The sequence below is a fragment of the Thamnophis sirtalis genome, unplaced genomic scaffold (assembly GCF_051295495.1).
Source record: "Thamnophis sirtalis isolate CommonGarterSnake01/CBP01778 unplaced genomic scaffold, rThaSir2_p1.2 scaffold_12, whole genome shotgun sequence".
Taxonomy (NCBI): Eukaryota; Metazoa; Chordata; class Lepidosauria; order Squamata; family Natricidae; genus Thamnophis; species Thamnophis sirtalis.
The window spans coordinates 33922503-33939391 of record NW_028261392.1 but is presented as its reverse complement, the minus strand read 5'-3'; the positions used below and the strand labels follow the sequence as shown (position 1 = coordinate 33939391).

At 34.8% G+C, this 16889-nt stretch overlaps 1 protein-coding gene across 6 annotated transcripts in view; it reads left to right on the top strand.

Annotated features, from left to right (window-relative positions):
- Positions 1–16889, top strand: part of MAP4K4 (mitogen-activated protein kinase kinase kinase kinase 4) — a 159408-nt gene that overhangs the window by 66155 nt on the left and 76364 nt on the right. For all 6 annotated transcript variants that reach the window (XM_087726382.1, XM_087726379.1, XM_087726385.1 and 3 more), the window contains exon 3: positions 10711–10767. In XM_087726382.1, the coding sequence (XP_087582508.1) occupies positions 10711–10767 (57 nt within the window). The remainder of the gene's footprint in view (positions 1–10710; positions 10768–16889) is intronic.

Sequence of the window (16889 nt, the reverse complement as noted above, 5' to 3'; positions counted from 1 at the left end):
CACATTGTCACTAAAAAGTATAATCTAATATGATCTTTGTAGCCAAAGCATCTTGTGTCATGGATTTGTATTATACAATAGTTTTAGTAAGCTAAACTTTTCTATATTATTTTCAAATTGCATACACACAAAGTAAATACAAAGCTAGAAGTGGGTAGCAGCCCTCAAAGGTGCCTGTTGGGAAAATTAGCTTAAGTTTTGTAATATGTTTCTGACATATTAATTCCTACTAATTATAAAATACATATATTGATATTTAGATGTTAAATTTTATATGAAATAATGATTCAAAACTATTGCTTTATAGTGACAAAATCAAGAATTAAGATGGATTAAGTCATCTTAATTAATATATGTTCTGTGATAGTATATGAATCGATCACTTTTATGTACAAAGGTCATTTGTTCATTACAGCTAATCCCTAGGTTATGAATCTTCATTTAGCGCCTCTTCGAAGTTATGATATGAGCGCACACTAGTGTTTTCTAGCAAGTCTAAAAATTATGAATGCTGCAGCAGCACAACAGTTGTTTGCCCTTACAAACAACTGCAGATCTGCAACATTTACCCTATTCCCCATGTCCCCACAACTGCTTCCACCTCCCATCCTGCCCTGCCAGAATCACTTACCTTACAAGATCTGTCTCCTCTCTGCCACAGTTACTTTGCTTGTGAGGAAGAGGAGAATTGTTGGAAGCTCCTGGGTGCCATAAAATTGTGTGATTTCAGGTGTCCATCCTCTTTTGCAAAGTCTGGATGCCTGAACTCTTGCAAGATCACAGACCCCAGAAACTTTCATTCTCAGTGCTAACAGTGTTAGCGGTTCCTATCTCCTGCTCCTTCCCCCCAACTCCTTTCTACCACCACTGGGGCACTCTTTGAGATGGAAACCTGATGGAGACTGGAAGCTTCATGGAGGGATTCACTCCATTTTGAAATGCCCCATAGATGCCTATGAGGCCTTTGCAAAATTAACTCCATTTTCAAAGGCCTCATAGGTGCCTATGATGCCTTTGAAAATGGAGGGATTCACTCACTTTTGAAACACTCCATAGATGCCTATGAGGCTTTTGAAAACGGAGCAAATCCTCAGTTTTGAAACAACCCAGACACCTATGAGGCCTTTGAAAAAGGAGCAAATTTTTCAAAGGCCTCATAGGTGCTTATGAAACGTTTCAAAACAAAACAAATCCCTCCATTTTCAAAGGCCTCATATTAAGGTGACCACAGATTTTAACATTGGTAAAGAGGGACACCATTGACTGGAGCGGGGGGGGGGGTGTTCTTGATTAAAAATTTGGTCCTCCGACATTCAATCCTGCAAAGAGGGGCATGTGCACAAGTAACTTTTTATAGTCTGTATAAGGAATGTATAAGGAAATATTACTAGATCATTATTAACACGTAGATAACTGCGGGACATTACACACCCACACCCACCCACACACAAACTATGACAGTGCCAGGAAAACACCAAAAAATAAGAATCCCCCCCCCAAAAAAACAGTCTGCCAATGAAACCAGTTTTTTTCCTAAGCCTAAGGACAGGAAAGACAAAGTCACTGGAATAAAAACCATCAAGGCATTGTGGGAAATTATAAAGGACAGGCGCTCACAGAACCATCAACCACCTCAGAATTACCTAAACAATGAGGGTGAAACACACTAAATCTGGCAAAGCTACCTTGCACCAACCTGGCCTGCCCATAGAAAAGCAGCCACTTTGAGATACATAAACCTGGTCTGAACATATTGCATCATAAAGAAAACATTTGCAAAAAGGAACAACATTTCTTGTAGTAAATATATTTTATAAACAATTAAAAAATAAAATTCCCCCAAAAATAATTTAAAAAGGTATTCTATAAATAAAAGAAATCCTTAAAAACCATTAAGTATTCCACCAGTAATAATTTATACTGTAACTATTTTAAAGTACCAGTATACTGTAACCATTATTCCAATATACAAGCAATAATTTATACTGTAACCATTTCAAACTATTCCACACACAATAAATTGAAGTAAACCATTTTAAAATATTCTACACTTAAGACTTTTAAGTAAAACTATTTTAAAAAATTCTATGCACAATACATTTCAAAGTATTGAGTATAGAATTTTAAAAATGGTTTATTTTAATTTATTTTGGATAGAATCTTTTTTTAAAATAGTCTAAGACAATTTAAAAAAGAATCCACACAGAATAAAACTATTTTAAAAAATCCTATGCACAATAAATAAAATATTATTTTAAAATACATTAAAAAAATAAAAGAAAAAAACCCAGGTCACTTACCAGCAGGCAGAATCAGCAGAACTTCTGCATTCATAGATCTCCCTATAAGAAACAGGCAAGTACAGCGCAAAAAACAAGCAGACTCTACAATCATGCAGGACAAATGCTAAAAAACACAAGAAACTTTCAAATGCAATAATTGATCAGTATCAATGAATCCAAGGAACAAATGTTTAAACTTTAATAAATGAACCAAAAGCAATCAATTGTAAGTCAAACCTGTTTGAAATTCTACCTAAAAGCGCTAGGAAAGGGCTAAGCTGTTTCATTGTGATAACATGAAGAAGTGCCAGAGGTTTTTTTTTTAAATGCTTTCACTGAGTAGTCTTAAGAAGCATGATAATGTAATATAATAATTGGATTCATATATTATAAAATTATATTTCTTATATATAGGTTTGCAAAATTGTAAAATAATACAGGTAAGCCTATCCATCTTTTTTATTTTCATTTAGACAGTAAATTTATATAGCTGCTACACTCACAAATGTCACTCAGGGTAGTGTAAAACCAAAATGTTAAAAATAAATGTCTCATTGTTAAAGAAAATTAGACATTAAAAAAAAACAAGATTGTCTTGCAGGATAACTTTGCCCATTGCAGGTTTTCGATCCTGACTGGCTCAAGGTTGACCTGGTCTTCCATCTTTCTGAGATCGGTAAAATGAGGGCACAGATTTTTGGGGGCAATATTCTGGCTCTAAGCTTAATGAGGACTGTAAAGCACTATGGAGGGACTATAGGTGTTGTTGTTTTTGCTATTGCTTTCCTGATATACTGTTCAAAACTAAGAGATTACAGTCTTAAAAGATTACATTGGCAAAGAAAAAGGGTTAGATTCTCTTTAATTTCATATAGTAACTCATAAACGTTTTTCAAAATATAAAGGAACTTTGGAATGAAATATATTTTAATTAAAATCATCTTGTCCATGATAATCAAATGAATTCTAGACCATCTTTCTAGATCTTCTTGTGCCAAAGTTGCAGTCAATTTGTGTTTACCAATTTAAAAAGCTATTTATTTAAAAAGCTGTTTAAGAAATATTATAGCAAGGTTTTTAAAAATAAATAAATCAGAACACAGCTTAAAGGCTGAAGTCTTGTGACATGAGGTCTGATTTATCCCAGTTGGCTGTGATCATCCAAAATCCACAGCTGTTTGCTCTTGCTGATTGTTCCTTGCAAATGAGTAAAATGCCTGTCTTTCATTGCCTTTGCATTCAGAAGATCATAAGAAAGAAAGATTTTTCCCCATTGTGAACTATGAACATGGTGACACCATCTCATTTGAATGCTGTTGCTGAATCACTTTTACCAATGACAACTCTTGTTTAACAACAACAGCTAGATATTTAGTAAAGTTTCTCTTAAACATGCATTGCATATTTTCACTGGATACAAAGAGACTATTCTACTGTGACAGAACTCTTCCATAGGCTTCTAAATGTGTTCTTCTGAACAGCCAGCAAACAGAAACACAATTTTAGCTTTATTAAAAGACAAAATAAGATAGGATTCTTCAGTCTTGCTCTCCTTTCTGAGAGCCATTTGTGTAGACAATTGTAATGGTGGATTTGCAGTGCACTTGCTCCTTTCTTTGCCTTACTCACATGGAGAAATTGCATCTGTTAAACATGTAGGGCTATGATAATGTAGGGGAGAATGTAGAATCCTATATGCTTACCATTTTTTTTATTAAATATTTTTTTTGCAGTGAAGAGAATTAAGGCTAAAACCTTATAGAGGCATTCTTATAGGCTGCTTCAATCTTGGATATGTGGTGGGATAGTGTACACATAACTGTCTGTGGATGTAGAGAGAAACTGTGAAGGCCAATAAAGTACTATGTTTATTATACAATTAATTGATTATACAATTAAAATAGTAGCATTTGTTCTCCTGGAATATATTTATACAGAGATCTACTTTGTTTTTAAGAAGATGATGGAGTCAGTTCATATACCAATACACTCTAATTTTATTTCTTAACTCTAAATTCTAAGAAACTCTTCTAATAATGGAAGATGAGCCTTTAATTACATAGACATAGAAATTACATAGGTGTACCTACTGTTCTGACTAGTTAAAGCAAACTTTCTAATGATTCAAACTTGAGACCTACGGAATTCATGGAAATGTCTATGTAATTGTCATGGTGATTACTCTGTAACATGGATGTCAAATTTGATTGTGTCACATGACATATTGTGACATATTATAACTTTTTTGCTTTTGCGGAGCTGGGGTGGGCATGGCCTACATGTGACTCATCTGGCCTATAAAATCCAGCATCTCAACTGTTGGTTTCTGGAAGGCCAAAACCTAATTTTTCCTTCAGGGGATGATACTGGACTGTTAGTAGAACCTGATGTGGTTACCTTGTTTTGTCAAATAGCTGTTAGGGGCCTCAGTGACAATCGTGTCACCTCAGGGGGAAATGATGGCCAAAAGTGTTTTACAGAATGTAAAGCACCCTTTTGTGGCGGTCAAAACTTCAATCCTTAAATGACCAGTAATAAGTCGAAGACCACCTGTCGAAGACACTATCAAAATGTTTGATTTTAGCAGCTTATATCAATTTTTTACATTTCAAGAGCTAGTATTAGTATTACCATTATTACTGATGTAATTAAATACAAAGGTCAATAAATGTACTCAGTAATTTACTAAAAGATTAACATTAATATCAGATTTTTTCCTTGTATGTGAATTTTGTTTTCTTAAATTCAGCATTATTTATATACACAAGTGGTTTAGAGAGATATACAGCAAAAGAGCTTTAGTTTCTCAATGTTGTTTTGATATTCCTTTTTCCCCCCTCAGAAATAAAAAGAAATGAGAAAAACACGATTTAGGAGGCCAGTTCAAGTTAGCAATCTCTGCAGCCCCATTGCACCCTGAGGCAGGATGATTGCAAGGGAAAAATATTGTCTGGAAACTTTACTGATCTTTAAGTTGTCTTCCCAACATGTCTTATCAGCTGAAGGGTAGATCATATTGCTGATGTGTAATTAGATAAATAAATTCATTATGTATTTTTATTTTATATTATGGTCCAAGGAACAAGTGAAGAATTAAATACATTAAAATTAGTGGCATGTTGGAAGAGGAAGAGTCTGTGAAAGTAAATTGATCTTGTGATAGCATTGTATGTGCTTCTGTAGCCAATCTCAGAATGTTCCATATTATTTATACAATATTAAGTCTTTCATTACGAGGGTAGTTAATGATTCCTCCTAGGAGAAAATGGAATGATTTATTTATACCATATAAAGTAAAAGCTTTTAAATGATAATAAGCTGGTACAATGTATTAGACTCCATTGAATTTTTTTTTTTAAAAACCAAAGTTTTTAATAGAAGATCTGCTTTCCCCCCTTCTACCTGTGATAGCATTAGCACTTAGGCTTATATACAAGTTGATAGTGTTTTACAACACTCTAAGCCGTTTGCAGAGTCAGCATAACAATCCCGTAACAATCTTGGTCCTCATTTTACCAACTTCAGAAAAATGGAAGGCAGAGTCAACCTTGAGCTGGTCAGGATCGAACTCCTAGCAGTGGGCAGTTAGCCTGCAATATTGCATTCTAACCACTGTCCCAGCCATCACCATCACTATGATACTAAGTTATGTACTGTCTGCACTCTGTTTGCATTGAACTCTGTAGTATATCATGTTCTTGATTTGAAAAATTGATTCATCCATCCAGTTTTGATTGGATGAAAATTAATACCTAGCACGATTTCTTGTAATTAGTTGTTTTAATGCACTGGGTAGCATTCTTCAAGTTAGACACTGATCAATCCATAATACTAACAATAATGTTGAAAAAACTGACTGAATTGGGGGTGGATGGGAGAGAGACCTTTCTCACCCCCTATTATTTTACCATTGAATTTATAATCCCTAAGTTTTAGTGATCCAAATAAAAATATAAACAGGCCATGGTTTGTGGATTCTTCCTCAGTGTATTATTGTTTTTCTAGATCTGTTAATGAGGGAAATTACAAAGACCCTTTTAAATTCTGTGTAAATACAAGAAAGCTTATGAGTTTTAGGAGGCTTCTGCAATGTTGCTTTTTAGATGCATAATGTTTTATATAAACAAGTTTGATTGTATAAGCAAGGATGGTATTTATGACATTCATTTTCTAGTATGCAACAGCAGAATATTGGAAACAGCTGTGTACAAAAAGACTTGGTTGTTCTAGCTGACTATATTACTTAGACCTTTCCCAGATTTTAGACAAAGTCTTTTACAATTTTAAGCAGAACTTCTGGTGACTGAGCTTAGCCTTTGTGCATAGGAAGCATGCCACCATAACTTGAGTTATGGTTTTTCTTGAATCACCAAAGAATACAAAAAACAATATTGAAAGATTTGTCCCTTCCTATTCTTCAGATTTAATAGATTTCAAATAAAAAATCTTTCAGTGTAGGTTTCAGTTGAAAAATGAAGTAAGCAAGGCTTATTATCTTATCTTATTATGTACAGGTGTCATTGAAAGAACTTGAAGGTGGAAGTAATAGCTGAGCTGGGAGATATACACTGTCATCAGCACAACAGAGGTATATCTCTAACCAGAAACTATTTCACATTATTGCCCTAAATAAGGACAGATTTCATAATCACACCAATCCAACCAACCCATTAAGTGTAAAATACTTAGAACCAAATGGGAAATTGTGATTTGAATTAACAGGAATAGGTTTGAGAGTAAATGGTATTAAAAATAGACAAGTTAATGTGAAAGGACTGGTAGAAGAAGTAATCAATGCAAATTTCTATTGATTTTCAAAGGATCTGCTGTAAATTGTGGATCTGTGTTAAGTTCCATTTAAAGCTCTCCAAGTGGTTGCCTGTATGGGTTTGTGGTACAGAGACAATAATAAAGATAATTGTAAATAACTGAGTAAGGGAAGCATAGAGTAAAGTAAGGGAGGTGCCAGTTCTGTATTAAGTTTAATGGAAACAACATCAGGGAGTAGTTGGAAAAGTTACTTATGCTGTATTACAACAATTTGCCTAAAAGCAAACTGTTATCTTATTTTAGTATCATAATGATATAGTAGGAACTTAAAAATTGCCTTTTAGGATTCCACATAGTTTCTAGTTAAGTAAGTTGCAGTATGGAAAATATAATTTTGGCACAAAAGCATTCCTGTTTAATAACAGTAGGCTGAGAACTGGGTGTATGATTCTATTTGCATTGGCTTGAGTTCTGCATCTTTTTGCCATCTGCTTATCAGTGTCCGTCTATTTAGTCGTACTTGATTTCATTTTCTTACCCTAAATTTGTTAACTTCTGAAAACCCTTAGTATAAGTTCACTGTTTGCAAGGATTTGCCTTCTTCTAAGGATCCATTTATGTTAGGTTGCCAGTAGCCTTTGTGTTTGAATCTTGGGTTTGTTCCACTTCTGCTAAAAGAACATAATTCCACAATAGGAATGTATAACTTATAGTCTTGTTGGTGGACTTCAACTCCAATAATTCTTCACTAGACCGCTGATTTGGCATATTGCTGTTGAAACAATGGTACAATGGTATTAAAATGATGAAAATATTGTAATTATAGCAATGCGGAATAACAAATATGCAATTAGTAGAGATGGGCAGCACACAAGATACAAGAGTCTTTCTTCTAAAGATAAGGAACTGTTTATTGACTTTCAGGAATAATTTCACATGGGATCTTAGTAAATTAAGACAGTCATGTCCTGGTTTCTATTTCTATTTAAATAGGAAGTCTTTTGTGCCAACTGGTTCCTTGGCAAGGGCAAATGAACTCCTTATATTTGAAACATTGCAGAAACTATGCTTTTTAAAGTTGTAGGACTCCTTAAGTAGTCAGACATTTAAATACATGCTATGCTGCAATATGCTGCACTGAAATATTTTGGAGCCTCTATCTTAAAGCATTTGTTTGAACTGAGATACTTTTGAGTATTGCACTTCCTTTCCCACAGTCTTAACTTCCCATTCCACAGCTTCATAATATTTTCCTGCATGGCTCAGGAAAGCAAAGTAAACATAGACCATTCCTTAAGGGAATGAGAATGAAATTTGCTCCAGTGCACTTTTGTGGCTTATAGCTGGAACCTTAGGACCTTTGAAACTGCTCGGGTTTACTTCTCCATCCCCCAAGGAGGAATGTCTTCTGATTGTAATCAGAGTGGGAGCATAAGGTAGGGATAATCTTGAGCAAAGACTCTGAAGAGATGTCTGTTTTTCAGTGCTCTTCATGTTTGGTTATCTAAAAGTCTTCGTTTACCCAGTTTTTAAAATACTGTACATTGTTTTTAAATTAAATGTAATTGTGAGCAGATTGAGTCGCCCAAATAAAGAAGCAAAAACCTCTTGTTCTTGGTGAATCCTTTGTCCAGTGCTTTCTTGAAAATTGAATGATTCTATTACATTTTCTCATTCACTGGTGATAGGATAAGAGAACATGAGTCACTCTTAGCCTTCCTGTCACTTTATTTCCTGCAGGAAAATGAAAGACATAGGAATCACTCTGGGAACTAAATGACCCAGTCAGCAAGGGTTACTTGGGCTGCCTTCCCTATTAGGTTTTCCAGCAAAGAAAAAGGATTTCCCTCTTAAGTCTTGAAAGCTATGGCTGTAGTTGCAGAGACAATTCTTCTATGCCTGATTGACTTATTGGAAATTGCCAAAAATGTCCTTTTGATTCTTGGTTGCCATTTAAAAACTTTTAAAGGCATAAACTTATGTCTACCAAATAAAATGACTGTCTCAGCCTTCCTGATCTGAAAATAATGGCAGCAGTGTACCTTTAAGTCCCTAAATTGGAGAAGACTGATCATACTTAGTTCAGCATCCTGTTTCCTAGAGTGGATTGCAAATCACAAAGCCAATTGTGCTTTTCCATGCAGTGTTCCATGATTCATATTATATCTGTTGGCTGTAGAAATACTTTGCAGAAAAATGAAAGGCACCAAATACATCTTTTCATCAAAATCACATCTTTTCAAAAAATTGCCTGGGAAATTACATCATCAAAGTTTGAATGCGTAGGTTTACTATCAACATTCAAACAGATACTTTATCTCTGCACTCTGGTCTTTTGCATATTGAAGTCACTATTTATTAAGAGTTCAGAGTAATAAAGAGGTTCAAACTGGCCTAAAGAAATGGATAAAATCATGAGTTTCAATTAAAAAAATTTTTTTGTTTTTCTGTAGTGGTTTAACATTTAAAGGAAACAAATTTCACTGTGGCCTCATTAATGTGGATTATTAAATATTATTTTATAATTAATTTTGAATTGCAAACAATGGGAACTCCTTGTTGGCTTTTCAAGAAATATATTCGGGATGCCTTCATTTATAAGACATATAAGTAGTTCTCAACTTAAACTTAACTGAGCCCAGAATGACGGTCTTGTTATTAGAGTTGTTAAGTCAAGGCATCACATGACTAGACTTGGGGTTGTTAAGTGAACACTGGTCATTAAACAAATTGGTTTTCTCCAACGGGAATTTTTTTGTCAGAAACTGGAAATAAATCCTGGAAATGGCACCCCCCCACACACATACACACACAAATCATGCTCAGGTGATCACAAGACACTAAAACAGCCATAAAGACAAGTCAAGTGTCTAAAATGTAGTCACATAACCGCAGATGTATGTGTGTGGCTGCTGTAACTCCGAAACTGGGTTATGAAAGCTTTTGAGAATCTGTTGTAACTTTAAACATTTTTTAAGTGACAGGTCATAAATTGAGGACTACTTGTAAATGTTTATGTGTAAACTCACACTTTACTTTTAGATTTGAGGGGGGGGGTGATAAAGCTGTATGCTAAGGCCTTAATGTGTTCTTTTGACCCTAAAATATTGGCAGAATGAAGAAGATTGTGGATTGGGAAATTAAGAAAGATTGACACTTCTGATGCTTGTCTTTAGACTCATAGTAAACAATGTGGCTGAGAACTGATTACCGTGGATTAGAAGAAAGAGTCACCAATGGCTCTCTTTATTAACAGTCATTAGGTTTGTGTCACTTATCAGCCACCTTTGTGGGAATCACAGAATCTTGATGATTTTGCCCAGCTCTGCTCCTTGTATGTGTGTGGAGTGCACCAGAATAACAAAAAGCTCCCTCTACCTGCAGACATCACAGCCTGCCTTGTTTTCCCCCAAAAAATTGACTAAAGGCTGAACACTATACAAAGGTTTACCTACAATATCAGTTGAAGAATATATTTTGTCAGTTCTCTTAAAAGGCAAAATGTTGAATTATTTTTGGTTAAATCTGCATATTTTTTTCTTGTAACAAATATTTTGAATGAAATAGATATTCTGTGAAACAATGAGCTGCAAGAGATTTGCTATTAATCTTCTAATTAGTAATGTGAAGTCTAAAAAGTCTTTCTATTTTTTATTAGGGTCGACATGTCAAGACAGGTCAGTTGGCAGCTATTAAAGTCATGGATGTTACTGAGGTAAGTCTTGAATTAAGACTTCTCTTTTTTAAAGAATAATATAAGAATTGTCTTAGTTCTGAACTTCATGATGAGAACTCTTTATTCAAAGTCATATATATATAGATGTTTGGGCTGGGGCCAATGTGAAATACGCACCAATACGAGAATAAATGCATGTCCTTTTTTAGATTGAAAAGGAAATGGACCAATAAAGGTCTCAAAGTCCCAAATGCAGAACATCTGCTAAAATATGGAGCAGATTGCTGGTATCTTTCAGCAATGTAAAGGCAGGAGTTGTAATGGACTCAGGGGATTTATTGTGGAGCGTTATATGAGAATGGGGAGGAATTAACATAGCCAGAGAAGCAAAAGTATACATCTGTAATTGAACCATGATCTTTCAAAGTATCAGTTAAAAGCTCTGGAAATCGGTTTTTAATTTCAGCAGTATTTTAAACATTAGAAAAGAGAAAGGTTTATCTAGGAATGATATGTCTATAGTTATAAACTTATATATTCGTCAACTGTGTTTTGTTAACAGTAGTCTGCAAAATGTTTGAATTCAAACAGATTTTTGCTTCCAAACCTGTTTAGTACATCTAATTCAGCCTGAACCATCTTTGTTCAATTGGCAGAATAGTTACCATATTTTTTGGAGAATAAGACGCACCAAGATTTTGAGAGGCAAGTTAAAAAAAAGTTTTTGCACTCTGCAGACCTCCCAAAAACGGCCTGTTTTTTGTGAAAATAGGCCCATTTTCATAAAAAAGGGGGGGGCATGCATAGCCTTTAGGAGGCTTATAGAGTGCTCCTGGGGACTGGGGGTGGCAGCAAAATTGAGCAAAAAAGCCAGTTTTTCACTCATTTCTGCCCTCGCCAGCACCCAGGAGCACTCTGAAAGCCTCCTAAAGGCTATGCATTGCTATTCTGGTGAAGGGGAGGGGTTTTGGGAGGCAAAAAATGCTGTATTCAGTGTATAAGATGCACTCAGATTTTCAGCCTCTTTTTAAAGGGAAAAAGGTGTGTCTTATACTCCAAAAAATACAGTAAGTTAGCTAAATACAGTACCTCCTGGGATCCCATGTTCACTTCATAACTTTAATCCGAACACTTATTTTAGTCTTGACCTATTTTTTTAATTTAAAAATTGGGTCTACAAAATAATTTGCTCTACCAGCAAACTAATTAACTAATTTGTTAATGAACAGCTTAGTTGATCATTGGGAAATTCCTATATTGTGAGATAGTTAGTATTCTTGAAGGAGCTATATAAAAGCCACACAGAGCCACACAAAACCATACAAAGAAAACTTTGTACACACAAATTTTGTTTAAACTCTGCAATAATACACTTGAAAAAAAAATCATTAAAAGATATTGATTTGTAAATAAATAGTTTGTTTTAACAAAATAAAATAACTCTTATGTTGAGCTGTGTTATTATAAAGTTTTTTTTAATCAGTCTTGCTCTGAAGATTAGGGAAGGAGCATTCAGATAAGAAAATTCCTCATTTTCATCTTGATGATTTTACCTAGACTTGTGTTAGTGGGTTAACTAGCAGGAAAAGATCTTAATCTTATAATAATTTATAACAGTGTATTCTAATTCTATTTTAAGTATGATTGGATTCAATTATTTCTTTTCTACCATATGAATTTTTGTTCTTCCATTCAAAAAAGGGAAAATTTTAATTCGAAAATGCTAATATGTATACACAGTACCAAAATAAAACAAAAAAGTCAGAAATAGCAGTAGAAAACCTGAAAAGTTTGTTATTTTTAAAAAAATTCTATAGAATACCTTTCTTCAAAAATCTAGTTGTAAAGTAATCATTACAATTGTACAACACATGAAATATTTTGTGTAATTTTATTCAATCTTTCAATAGCAGTTGAAGAGCTTTATAGTTAAATTAATGTATTTTGGGGAAAATACTTCCTGCAAGTCACCTTTTAAATATCTAAAAATGCAACATGGTTAAGATACAAATTATTCATTGCTTAATCATTAAGCTGACTTCAGTTATGAAGAAATAATTTATATTTGCATGACATATAAATATGAACTTTATGTCATAAAGCTTGCAAAAGACTATATCTATGTCACACCAATGAGTCACATTATAATGAATTTAAGAGCATTATGATAATACTCAATACATTTTCCCCCAAATTATATTTGAATGCTAATATAGTGGGGAGGGGGGAGTTGTGCTTTTGAAATTTGTAAAATTCATAACGGACTTAGTGGAATTGGATCTGTTTGAAGTTTCTAGTGATATTTATCAGCTGTGTGACAATAATATTGTGATTTTTTTATATAACTCAAGACAATATTTCTGATTCAGAAATATGGTCTTAGTTTTGTTTTACTTGTAATAGCATAAAGACATGTGTAGAAATATTGTTCCAGTTCCCATTGTCATAGCAGATAAATATTAGCAAAATGGGTGATGTATAGAGAAATGAACAACACTGGATTACGGAAAGTTTGCCCCTTTCTACCAAAGTTGGAGAAACATGTTTATTGAATAAATGTGTATATTGACTCATAAGTAGCTCCATAATATCTGTACAATGACTTACAAAGATTTGTTAGAGGACAGCTTTCAATATGCCCACTCAGCAAGTCCAACTGAATTCTTGAGAGTGTGAGCCAAACACATCTGGAATTGGAAAACATTCTTATAGTAGGGATGTGTATCTGTATGATAAAAATGGAGGCATAATGCCAAGAGCTTTGTAATGTGATCCTGCAATAATGAGGGAGGCTAAGTTATCCCTAGTATTGTTGTCTAAGTTTCCTTTCTTTTGTTTCCAATCTAGTAAGTACTTCTAAGTAAATAATCACCAAATGCTATAATTGCTTAGTTGAAAAGGAAACACTGAATTATTTTCATTAACATGCTGTTTCTCGTCCTAGTCCTTCTTCTTATTCAATTAGTTATCCTGAAGTGAGCTTTGTTTAGATGAAATCATCAAGAAGGCATGTCTTTTTATTTTATCTATGGATAATGCTGACATCTGACGTATTGCATGAACCATTTTTAGTCTTTTTGGGGCCCCTTCCATATTTTATTAATTTTGTTGTAACTTTATGTTTTATGATCATTTTGGCTGAACAGGCTTGTAATTATATTACATTAATGTTATTTTAAATGAAGAATATTTATTTCAGTACATAAATTGGGAATACCTATATCTGAACCTAATAATTTTTATTTCTTATTGAGAATTAGAACATGTGAAGACCTTAGTATTTATCATTATTAAAGATTCATACAATGGCAGGTAAATGAAATTATGCAGGCTTTATAATGTGTATTGTATTACACACTGCATATTTATTTATAAAATAAAAAAGATTGTTTTATTTCAAAACCCAAACCCAAATGTTCCAGAAATTGTGCTAAACTCTCTCAGGTCAACCATTGTAGGTGGCCATCCATTTATGACTGTAATTGAACCTGGTAATTATGGTCATGACAGTATAAAGCAGGTCATCATGTGACTGGATTCGATTTTATGAGCTTTTTTGCAGCAGTCATTAAGCAAATACCACAGTTATTAAGCAAACCATTGTTCTCTGTGGAGGGGGGTTCCCCCTGTAAATGGAAAGTGAATGCTGATTCCCATGATAAATCATGTTTGTGTGACTGCAGGGCACAGCAAAAACAGCCATAAATGTGGGCCAGTTGCCGAGGACCCAAAATATAGTCATGTAATGTGACCGTATATGAAGAGGCAGATATAATAACTTTGGAACCAGGTCGTAAGTAGCTTTTTTGGGGTGGGGTGGGGTGGGGTGTCTATCATAGCTTTAAATGGTTGCTAAGTTACCAGTCGCAAGACAAGAGCTACCTTTATTTGCCATAACTGGAACATTTCAGTTGCTCCGGTTTCAGTTGAAACAAAACAAAAGAGGTCAAATAAGCAACGGTAATTTACATCTTCCCAGCTTCTTCACAACTCACAGTACAGTACAGTACAGTACAGTACAGTACAGTACAGTACAGTATAACTCACTGTTGAAATGGTCTTCAATCTTTCCCTTTTCTCTCTCTGTTAGTAAATCTGTTAGTACAAGCCAATATCTGCAAAACTTTACAAGGAGTCTTGGAGAGTCACGAGCCAATTAAGTGAACTAATTGTCTCCTGCAAACTCCACTCCCCTTTTGCTCCTCTTTTATTTCTTCTGGGAGAGGCCATTCATCATCCACCTGTAGCCTTACTCCCAAGTCGACCCCTGTTCTTTAGCTGTTCCCTTCGTCTGGCAACTCTGTACATGTGCAGACTGGGAACAGGATCCAGCTGTTCGTCTGCCTCACTGATGTCTGACTCTGAAGGCAGCTGATAATTGGCATACCTCTCTGCCTCCGACACACCTCTCTGCCTCCAAAACAGAGCCCTCATCTGAGCGTTCCCAAGACTCCAGGACTGAGCCATGTTCCTCTCCAACTCTTCACTGTCCGAATCTGTTGCCACTCTGCTGGCGGGCCAACACAGGCCTGGGACATCAGAATGGAAGGCATCGGGAAGATTGGGGAGCAATTGGCCATGGATATTGGTGTTGAGGATTCATAAAATCCTCCACTTACGACCAGGAGGCCAGCAATAGTCTAGGCTGCGCCCTGATTGGCTGAGGTGCAGCATAGCCTGTTGCTAGCCGACCGAGCCAACCTGATTGGCCAGGGTACTGCGTCAGCAGTTGATAGACGCTACCAGGCCTCCCATTGGTTCCCCTGTTTAACTAAGTTAGTATAAATACCTTGGCACGGAATTGTTACTTTTGAATCGCTGTCAGCTCCTGCTTTTCTTCAATAAACTGTTCTTGTGTGAAGTTGTTCCTGCCTCCATCCTTTAAAGATATGGCACAGTGGAAGCTGTTGATGAATAGCAAAGACAATGTCCTCAACGACATTAGCCATTTTCGCCTGGAACAGCCATTTTATGCAGTGGTATGGACAACTACAAAGATTTTTTGTTCCATGCATGGATCAGAATATTTTAAACATGCATGGTTTGGTTTGGACATAGAAACTGACTATTCTGTGTACAGAATAGTTTATGAGCAGAACATTTTATCTATTCTAGTAAATTAATCAAACTTGATGAATTGGTGATAAATGATAGGAATGAAAAAAGGCAGTATCTTATTCAGATCAGATTTGAGTGCCCTTGCCACAAAATGATTTCTGGCAGATATTCATATTTGTGGAGCAACAGAGAAGTATGGTAGTGAATATTTTTAAAACTTTGTTAAGCTTTTGTCTGAAATGTTTACAATATGTCTTTTTAAAACTAAGTCTCATATTGTGAAAAATGCTATATTGTTTTTTGAAAGTAAAAGTTTTTGGAAATCTCAGCTCTACCTCTGTTCAGAAATCCAGAATGCAGTTCTGATTTCCATGCAGTTAATTAAGACTCCTGATAAAAATCCAGACACTGATCACTATGAGCATATATACAGGTAGTCCTTGCTGTTCCATAGTTGGGAACAGCAACTCCATCGCTAAGTGGCAAAGGTATAAAGTGAAACATTATGTGACTCTGATTTACATCAGTTCCAGCTGCAGTTGTTGAGTCAATCACCATGGTCATTCAGTATGATGTTACATGACCATGACTTGTGACTTCTCACCAGCTTCTGAAATAAGTTCATCAGAAACTAGCTGTGAAGATCACAAATATTTGTCACATGACCGTGCAACTCTATGAATAACATAAATATGTGCTGGTTACAAAGCACCTGAATTGTGATCATGTGACCATGGGACACTGTGAAGACTGCAAGTTCAGGTTCTGGCCATAAATCTCTTTTTTTCAGCACTGTCATAACTTTGAACAGTCACTTTGAACAAGCAGTTGGTAAGTTAGGGCTACTTGTATTTCTAACACATAAATATTAATTTGTGTATTTTTTTGCTTAGTAAAGAAGATAACAATTTTAATATTCTATATAACATTACAAAATGTTTGATTGAAAATATAAATTTCTTTTTACCTACCACATTATGTTTTTTGTCAATTGTTGTCAATTGCAGCAACGATGTCAATTGTTGCTAAATATAAATCAGATCTTTTTATCTATGAAAACAAGATTTTAGATATTGATGTTTTTGAAAAATGAGTTGTGAGCA